The 10,500-nt window shown below is 47.0% G+C and overlaps 1 protein-coding gene across 3 annotated transcripts in view; it reads right to left on the reverse strand.

The window, feature by feature from the left end:
* Positions 1-10,500, reverse strand: part of Mocos (molybdenum cofactor sulfurase) — a 50,391-nt gene that overhangs the window by 16,837 nt on the left and 23,054 nt on the right. For all 3 annotated transcript variants that reach the window (XM_029563294.1, XM_008832513.3, XM_017797995.2), the window contains 3 exons: positions 9,051-9,476; positions 6,140-6,302; positions 1,365-1,443 (listed from right to left, as the gene is read on the reverse strand). In XM_029563294.1, the coding sequence (XP_029419154.1) occupies positions 1,365-1,443; positions 6,140-6,302; positions 9,051-9,476 (668 nt within the window). The remainder of the gene's footprint in view (positions 1-1,364; positions 1,444-6,139; positions 6,303-9,050; positions 9,477-10,500) is intronic.

Below are 10,500 nucleotides of genomic sequence, written 5' to 3' on the forward strand. Positions count from 1 at the left end.
TTAGCCATGGTCTCTGCTTAGGTCCTACCTCCAGGTTCCTGCTTTGAATTCCTGCCCTGACTTCTCTCAACGATAGACTGTGCTCTGGAAGTCCAAGATGCAATAAACTCTTTCCTCCCCAAGTTGGTTTTGGTCAGGGTGGTGTTTTATCACAAAAATAGAAAGCAAACTAGGACACATGTATGCATGTATGTGGGGAGGCCAGAGATCACTCTTGGGAGTCATTCCTCAGGAGCAGTCACCTTTATTCTTTTAGATAAAAATCTCTCACTGGGACCTGGGGCTCATTGATCTGGCTAAGTTGGCTGAGCATCGAGTCCCAGGGATCCACTTGCCTGTTTCCTCAGGACTAGAATTACAAGAGCAGGGACACTATGCACAGCTTTTTACATGGGTGTCAGTTATGGAACTTGGACCTTCATGCTTCCATGACAAGCATTTTATTGACCTAAGATCTCCCCACCCCCTGCTTTTTGTCTTCAGTTAGATGTTTTGGTATGGGAGGGGGTGTTGTGTGGCATTAGTTTGGATAGGGTTCCCGCGATTGGAAACTGTACCATCCACATTTTCAGGTATAGATCAGATATAGGTCACAAAGGATACAGATAGAGGCCTAAACTTTCCTTATGAGAAGAAAACTGACAGACGGGAGGGAAAGAGCCCTAGGGAGTTATAAAAAGGGAAGCACATGACAGGCCCTGAGAACGGCAAGTGCAAAGTCTTGAAAATGGAGCATGTTGGATAGGTAAGCCCATGTGATGGAAGCTGTGCGTGTGCAGAACACAGAGTGGAGGGGGGGGGGGGGCGCGGCGACACGAGGGGGGGGGGGGGCGCGGCGACACGAGGGGGGGGGGGGGCGCGGCGACACGAGGGGGGGGGGGGGCGCGGCGACACGAGGGGGGGGGGGGGCGCGGCGACACGAGGGGGGGGGGGGGCGCGGCGACACGAGGGGGGGGGGGGGCGCGGCGACACGAGGGGGGGGGGGGGCGCGGCGACACGAGGGGGGGGGGGGGCGCGGCGACACGAGGGGGGGGGGGGGCGCGGCGACACGAGGGGGGGGGGGGGCGCGGCGACACGAGGGGGGGGGGGGGCGCGGCGACACGAGGGGGGGGGGGGGCGCGGCGACACGAGGGGGGGGGGGGGCGCGGCGACACGAGGGGGGGGGGGGGCGCGGCGACACGAGGGGGGGGGGGGGGGCACAGAGGGGGAGGGGTGCGGGTGCGGAACACAGAGTGGAAGGTGTGCGTGTGCAGAACACAGAATGGAGGGCATGTCAAAGGATCAGTGTACAGGCCACAGCTGTCTTCATCTTCTGGGCCACTGTGTCCATGGAGCTAAGAGTGTTAGCTGCTCCAGAGTCTCACCTGTCTGCACACACTTTGCTTTGGCAAATACGAGCCTGTTCACCATCTTCCTCAAGAGGCAACTCTATAGGCTCCATCCCTAATGAAAAAGGGTTGACGTGAGTTAAGCATCACATGAAACAACTATACAAGTAAAAGCCCATTATCATGAAGAATTTTAATGACGCTGGGATTTAGCTAGATCGAGAAAGTAGCTGGCTCTGGAAACTGATAGCACGAAGGTTTTCTTCATCATTCTCGGTATCACAGTGTGAGCTGCTTGAAGCAGCTTTCTAGTGGAAGGCCTCGCTGTGGGTCATCCACACTGTAGATGCTCTGCAAATTACTTTGACAGATTTCTCTACACCACAGGACTCTATATCTAAAGCCGCTGTTTTCTAAGCAGCCTTAAATCCTGTAGAAATAGATCAGCAGTCGTGACCATACTGCCATGAATGCATCTGATCTCATCTCACCTCAGAAGCCAAGCAGGGTAGAGTCTGGTTAGTGCCTGCTGTAAAGATATTCGCATAGAGTGTCTACTTTCAGAATCAAATTGGATTCCTGCATCAGTAATGAATATTGCTTAAAACTATATATGTGATGCCGTTAGTTCCAGCACTCGGGAGGCAGAGGCAGGTGGATCTTTGTGAGTTCAAGGCCACCCTGGTCTACATAGGGAGTTCCAGGCCAGCTGGGGCTACAGGGAGATCCTGTCTCAAAAAGTCCCCTGCAAAAAAGGCTATATAGGTGGGATTGGAAAACTTTTCCAATGTTCAATTATATATATATGTGATTATATATATATATATATATATTACATATAAAGGACTAATGTGTATATATAATAGTTTAAATAGTATCTTAGATACCCAAACTTGAGCAAGTATACAATAACAGGTCACATGTCAATATCACTAATAAAAGATACAAAAATACTAAACATAATACTATCTAACCAAACATAACACAGTATGATGTCCACATAGTGCTTTTTCTCAAGAGAGCAAGGATAATTCAGATCTAGACAATCCATTAACATAACATGACACATTAATAGATTATGTGACAAGAAAGCATGTGCTAACCAACAGATGTCAAAGAAATATCAGGTAAAAACTGGCCATCGGCCATGACAAATCTTGTGACAAAGTAAGAAAAGAACTTCTTCAGCCTAATAATAAACACATCGAAAACCTAAAGAAAATGCTGTGCTTATCTTGGAAACGAGCAGCATTCTGTTCAAACCAGTAATAAAGACTAGTGAGTTCCATCACTGTGCCAGATAGTTATACAATAAAGATTAGAAAATGGACCAAGAGAAGAAAAAGAGACATAAATGGGAGGCGGGAGTACAGCACCTATCTGTGTTAGAAGATCTGGAAATGAGAACCTACTGGCAGGCTTCTGCACACAGGAAGATGTGAAACAAGGCTCGTGAAGCCAAAGGGAGACTCACAACAGGCCAGAGACCCTGCCACAGAGAACCTACCCAACAGTCAAAGGAAAGCCCGCCAGGCTCTTGCTTCTGCCCAGGGAAGGCAAAAGTTAGGTCACATGTCCAGCACCCAGCGTTTTTGAGGGCACTCCCCAGATGCCTTCACAGTGTTGGAGCTGTCTGGATCTGGCCAGGTATGTCACCCAGGAGGGGGTAAAAGCACGGGCAGGAAGATGCTACTGCCTTTCCCTTCTGCTCAGAGCAACAGAAGAAATAAACACCCAACTGCCTGCTTCTCCCGGCTTAGGAAAGTTGGTAGGACATGCCCCTCCCAACCCCCTGCATCCTGCCCAGGCTCACTGGTGAGGAGTGAGGGGCCCCTCCTATGCAGGGCTTGTCCCTGAAGACTGGGAGCCATTCCCACTCCAGCCAATGCAAAGACACCACCACAAACAGTGGAGGCAAACGAAGAGCCAGAACAAGGCAGACCCCTGCCAACCCTGATGAAATGGGGTTATGTGGCTTATGAGATACATGTTTTGAAACTCTCATGGAGATATTCATCACTGAGATCATGTGAAGAATTCATTAATAAAGTCGGTATTTCAATAAAAAGATTTTTAAAAAATTTTTAAACCAAGAAAAGTGGTTTATGCTTGCAATCCCAGCACTCAGAAGTGATCATGAATTCAAGACTAGCCTGAAATATACAGTGAGACCCTGTTTTAAATTTAAATATATATAATATATACATGTCCACCTATACATGCACACATACACACATAGGTGTGTATGCCTCAGCATGTGTATGGAGGTCAGATAACCATTTAAGGAGAGATCCATACACACACACACACACACACACACACACACACTGAAAACATGATTTAAAATATTTTTAATAAAGAAGGAATAGGGACACAGGGCTAGGTGAGACCTCAGTCAGTAAGACACTCACCTGGCAGGCATAGGGACCAGAGTTTGACCCTCCAGAACCCACATTTTAAAAAGAAGCTAGGTGTGGTGGTGCATGCATGTAATCCAAGCATTGGAGAGGCAGAGACAGGAGGATCCTTGGAGCTCACTGGCCAGGCAGCCCATCCTACTTGGTGAATACCAGGCCAATGAGAGACTCTCAAAAAACAAGATGGATGACATTAGAGGAAAGACTGGCAAGATTGTCCTCTGACCTCCACATGCACGCACAGCATGAGCGCACCACACACACACACACACACACACACGCACTCAAAGAAAGTAAAAGGGATATTACTTAAAGAGGGAGAATTCACCAAGGAGACATAATAACCTAAGTGAAGGAAAAACTAAACAGGAAAACTAAACGGACAAATGTCCAATTATAGCTCACCATACCCCCAATCTACTCATGCCTACAGATCCCTTCATGCGACTGGCACATAATAGCTTATAGAAGCTGAGATGTATTTGGACGGACACCCAAGGTGCTGGGAAACATGAGGTGGGGGCAAGAGAGACTTGCTTTTTAAACGCTATGCCATTCATTGATTCAAAGATACTGAATACATAAACATTAAAATTAAAAATTAGTCAAAACCAGAAACACTCTTTGGTGAACACATAGATAAATACACTCGGTTACATCCATACCCGGAAAGACTGCTCAGGAACAAGGAGGAACAGGTAGGAGCTTGGAGGGACCTTGAAACCATCACATTGATGATGCCAAAGGAGCCTGTCTTCAAAGTCCACATACTTCAGGATTCTCTTAGGGGCTGGAGAGAGGGCTCAGCAGATAAGGGCACTGGCTGCTCTTGCAGAGGACCTGGCTTCAGTTCCCAGCACCTACATGGTGGCAACCCTCTGTAACTCCAGGTCCAGGCAATCTGACACCTTCTTCTGGCCTCCACAGGTAGTACATGCATGTGGTGTACTATGTGATTCTCTCGACACCACAGTCTCTCTGGTCATCAGACGTTACGGTTAGAAAAGGGAGACTGTACAGATTAGCAGTTAACACCCCTGGGATGACAGGCTGTTTTGAATCTTGATTCTGCTGTGAGGAGGGGTGGCTACACAGACACACGTGTTAAAATTTATGCAACAGAACCAAGGTTAAGTATGGTCCCACAATTTGGAAGAATGAGCCACCAGGATTCACTCTGGAACTCTTAGCAATATCGATCTATCGGTTTAAGGAGGACAAGCACAAGGACAGAAGGAAACACAGACAAGAAACCCAGTGAAGACATGGAGAAGAGGCGCATCACAAAGTCTGGCCACAAGTCGGATGGAAAACTGCAATATTCTGTAAGTCACAAATAAGGTGAGGAGAGAGGAGTAGTAAGGCGTGTCTAGAGAATTTCAGCGCCATCTGCAATGGTCATTACCATCTGCTCATGGTAGAACCACCTGTCATACAAGCCTGATGACCTGAAACCCAGTAAAAAGTCAGATGTGGTGTAGCATGCATCTGTAATCCCAGCTCTCCTCCACTGAGATGGGAGGCAGGGACAGGAGAATCAGGAGCTCTCAGGCCAGTTAGCCTGAGTCCAAAGTACAGCTCAGAAACAAGAGAGATCTTGCCTCAAAAACAGGATGGAAGGAAAGAACCAACTCCCAAAAAGTAGTCCTCTGATGTCCATATCCATGCTGTGGCACACATGCACAGAGAGGGAGGAGAGAGAGAGAGAGAGAGAGAGAGAGAGAGAGAGAGAAGAGAGAGAGAATAATGACAATAATAATGATAATAGATAAAATTTCAAGAAGAGTAGGAGGAGCAGGATCTTGAGAATTGAGATTTGTTAAAGCGGGATAGCATACTTGCAAATTGTGTTATTCTCTACCTCTGTGCTGACAATCCCTGGAGCCACAAGACGTACATAACTATTAGATGAATTAAAAATAGAATAAGTTTTGAAATCCAGTTCTGACATCTGCTGGCCATATATCAGGCACTCAATATCCACATAGGACCAGTGTCTACCAAACTGGGTCAATGTAGATACTGAACACTATCATCATAGAAAGTTCTGCTAGACAGAGCCATCTATCCATTCCTACGTGGTGGAAGCTCACAGTAAAAATCAAGAAAGCATGAAAACCTGCAGCACACAACACGACAGTAAGAAGGGAATGCAAGCATCATGAGCATCATCATATGATTCGGAGTTTATAGCTACTCACCTGTGATTGGACTGTTACCTCCTCCCCTCCCAAACCTCACAAAACAAAAAGAGAACAAGTTTTTTGTTCTTCCTTAGATGCTATTTTACTTTCTATAGAATAATTCTAATATTTTTCAGAAGCAAGGCCACTATTTTATTTGAGGATGAACCCTGCCCCATGGCTGCTCCATGGAAATGAACCCTTTCCACACCTTTGGCTTTGATGACCATGATCCTCTGCTGCAGGTCTATGTAGGGCTGAATCAGGCAGAGCCGTGGCTCCTGCTTCTGGCTCAGGCAAATGCCATTGTGGTTCACAACCATCCAGTTCCGGTCATACAATAGCCCCTGGCTCCCTACAGGCCACTTGGTCACCTAGAGAAAAGGCAGGGGGGATTTTAGGCCAGGGCTTCTCAAAAATGGTCATATCATTACATACAAGTACAGATGGGCTTCATGAACTTAGTACATACACCTGAAGGGCCAGAGGAGAAGGCACAATTAAGAAGGCTGTGCAAAGGAAATGGCATGGGAGGGAGAGCCCGTCCCTTCAGCCTTGGACCCAGTCTTCCCCCTTCTCCACTGGGCAGGTAAGGTGTGTGCGTGCAAGACATTCAGAGAGTACAGGGATCTACGATACAATTCTGTCTCACTCCATGGCTGGCACCCCTCCCCGTGGGTGTCCACAGACCCTGCTTTTTGTATAGCCTTCCACCACGGTGGACACCAGTCCAGGTATATCCTAAGACTACAAGCATGTTGCTTTGCTGGACTGATCACTGATTTGACCCACTTCAAGTGTGTAAGTTTTCCTGCTGACCTAGTTTCCTTTCTGTTATGACAAAAATCCTAAGCAAAAGCAACTTTGTGGAGGAAAAGGTTTATTCATCTTACAGTTTTAGGTTCCAGTCCATCACTGCAGGAAGTCAGAGAGGCAGGAGCCTGAGATAGCTGGTCACGTCACGTCCAGTCAAGAGTAGAGAGACAGGAACGTGCCCCACACTGCCTACTTCCTGCTTCTGCTCAGCTGGCTCCCTTCACTCCCTCACAGATCACGGTCGGCCCATGAAATGGTGCTACCCATAGTCACGGTGGGTCTTCCTACTGCAGTTAACAATCAAGACATGCTCACAGGCCAACCCCAGCTAGATAGTTCCTCACTGAGAGTCTGTCTTCCCAGGTGACTGACTCTAGGTTGTGTCAGGCTGATAATGAAAACTAACCAGATACCTATGTTCTTCAAATTTACATAGAATTTAAATACAAATTATACCCAGTGCCCAGATCATGTGTTCCAACTCCATTCTATAATCAAAAGAACAGGGACTCCTTGAAGAGCAAGTTTAGGGAAACCCTTAACCTTCATAAACCCTTATTGAATCTGAGAGTCCTCATCTATAAAATAGAACAGCAGAGCCTGTGTCATCTTTGTGCTGGACCTACAGAACACAACCCACCTGTGAAAACCAGCATCTTTAGATACAAGACAAAGACAGAGCCCTCACCTGTCCCTGATCAAGAAGAGTGAACTTTCCTTCTTATTACATTAGTTATTTTTCTTATTGTTATGACCAAATACCTGACACAAAGCAATTTAAGGAAGAATACTTCATTTTGGCTCAATCCATCACTGTAGGGAAGGTGTGGAGGAGGGAGAGCTCGCTCACAGCTCCACAGACCAGGAAGCTGAGAGGGGACAGGAAACAGCTGAGTTGGGCTGCAAATCTCGTCTCACCCCTCCCGCAAAGACCCACGTCCTCCAGCTAATAACCACATCCCAAAGATCCTACAATGTCCTACAACGGCACTGCCAGCTGGGGACCAAGTGTTCAAACACATGAGCCCATGGAAGAATTTTATATACAAATATTTACAGTCTGTCTGGAGGTCTGGCTCCTGCGGAGTCACCCTGAAATAGAGGCCAACAAACAGCCATGATCTTTGTATCTTTGATGAGAAACCAGAGGATCCTGCCATCCTAAAGACTCAGGAGTCTGGGACCTTGGCCACACAGAGACTGTTGGGAGTCAGTCTCAAGTTGGCCATAGTGATGAAGACCATCTTTTAGGAAACAAAAAGGCAGGCCTCCTGACCCCCAGATGCAAGGATCACCTAGACAGCATGTTTACAGATTATGTGACATAATTCAATATCCACAATACCCAGGAACCCCGCAGAACATGAGCTCTGTGGACGCTCGAGTACTTTTGACTAAATAGTGTAGTATTTGCATGGACCCTATGCCCTTCCTCCTGCTCCCCTCCCTTCTCCAGATTACTTATACTACCTAACACAATGCAAATGCTACGGAAGTGGTTGCTGTGCTGTGTTGTTTATGGAATAAGAAGAAAAAGTGTGAACACAGATGTAATTGTTTCCTAATGTTTTGAGCCACAGTTGGTTGAATCCATCCATACAGAACTCATGGATCAAAATAGCCAATACAGTTTATTTACACAGGGAAAACTAAGCAGTGTCATATTAAAACCTCAGCACTTACCAAGACACAGAATAAGAATGGCTTTACAAGCCACAGAAGTCATGGGATGGTTTTGGTTTTGGCGTGTTTTCCTTTACTTGCTACATCATTTTTCACTTTTTTTTTTTTGGTCTTTTTTAAGACAGGGTCTTCCTGTAGCCCCAGCTATCCTAGAACTCACTATGTAGACCAGGCTGGCCTTGAACTCACAGAGATCTGCCTGCCTCTGCCTCCCGAGTGCTGGGATTAAAGGCGTGTGCCACCACACCTGGCCATTTTTCACTTTTTGTCCAAAGTGTTACACACTGTCTCAAAAAATAAAAGGAAGAAGGGAGGGAGGGAGGGAGGGAGGGAGGAAGAATCAAATTCTGTGTCATAGCAAAAGCCCCTACCTCAGGGGCTGGAGACACAGCTCAGCAGTTAAGAACACTGGTTGTTCTTACAGAAGACCTGGGTTTGAATCCCAGCACCCACATGGCAGCTAGCAACTGTCCATAACTCCAGTCCCAGGGGATCTGACAGCCTCTTCTGGCGTCTGTGGGCATTGCACAGCATGGGCACACTTACCTACATGCAGGCAATACATGCATACACATAAAATAAAAATAATAAATAAAATGTGAAAAAAAAAAAAAAGCCCCTACCTCAAACGCAGCACACGATTTGATGGGGTAGAGGAAAATGTTGGTGACAACATGGTTCCCAAGGTCCCCATGCAGGACACCTGCAGCTGTTTCTGGAAGGGTCTGTTGGGTGCCAGTGGCTTCACTCAGAGACTGGTGCATGCCCGTGGTATCTACGGAAGGGCAGGAGTCACTGCAAACCCCAGGGTCTGTACAGGCACCTTCCTGAGGTGAGTAACAGTTGTTCTCTACTGATGAGGCTCCGACCTCCCTGGAGCTGGCCTGAAGGACAGGCTGGTCACCTGGTGAGCAAAGGCGGGTGGCTATGATGAACTTGAGAAAGGCCTCAGCATCATCTAGCGTAGACATGTATCCAAAGGAAATTCTCACAGAACCTGTGGGTCGCCCATCTATGAGGTCAACATCATCTCCACAGATGTGACCAGCCTGGAATTAATGAGAGAAATCAGTCAGGAGAACTCATGCCTCATAGATAAACTGGAAATAGTGTTGTAAAATGAATTTTGTTAATTTTAAAATCAACTCAGTAAATTAGAATTGCAGCATTACTTTGCTGTGTGTCTGAGACTCTGTTCCTACTCTGCAGGCCCAGGGATACACTGTTGGGTCTCACTTTGCTCAGCTGTGAATTGGGGCTCATGCCTGTATCAAGAGCCAGTAAAGGGTTTAACAAAAATGTTCCAAAGAAAGCATTTACTCAAAGGTGTCAAAAGACAGACCAAAGTTTCAGAAGCACGACATCTCCACTTCTCGGTCTACTGAGGGTGAGACAGAATGAACACCTGCTGGCCATTCTCTGCCAGCCTCTCTGAGTATCAAAGGGAGGCTTGTATCCATGAGGCAGCCCTTACCAGGATACAGAAAAAGGCAAAAGTACCTCCCTCCCCAAGCCCAACTGCCTGCTGTTGGTCACTGGGTGGGGTGGCACATTAGACTACCAAGGACACCTCCCTAGTCCAGGCCAGTCACTCCAAGAGATGGGACATAGCCTTCCGTCATGATCAGATACCACGTCTAGAACTACAGCTGTTTGAATTCTAAGCATCTCTCCCTCTTTTCCTCTCTTCCTCCCCTTCTCCATCTCCTTTTCTCATTCTGCTGCTTATTAAAAATAAAACCCAGTTCAGTTCAGATGATTGCTCTATAAGCCTAGAGACCCAAGTTTGATCCCCAGAACCTATGTAAGGGTGGAAGGAGAAAACCAACTCCACAATGTTGTTCTCTGACCTCCACACATGCGATGTGGCACACACGCTCACACACACATCATGCACATACACACATCACACACACACACACACACACACACACACAATCACACCAAACACACACATACATACACCACACACACATGTGCACACACACACACAAACACATACCCCCCTCACTGACTGATGACAACTCAAGGCAGACACTTCCCAAGTTCTTCACTAGCTCATACACACACGCG

Source organism: Nannospalax galili, unplaced genomic scaffold (assembly GCF_000622305.1).
Source record: "Nannospalax galili isolate Female #2095 unplaced genomic scaffold, S.galili_v1.0 scaffold15, whole genome shotgun sequence".
NCBI classification, from domain to species: domain Eukaryota; kingdom Metazoa; phylum Chordata; class Mammalia; order Rodentia; family Spalacidae; genus Nannospalax; species Nannospalax galili.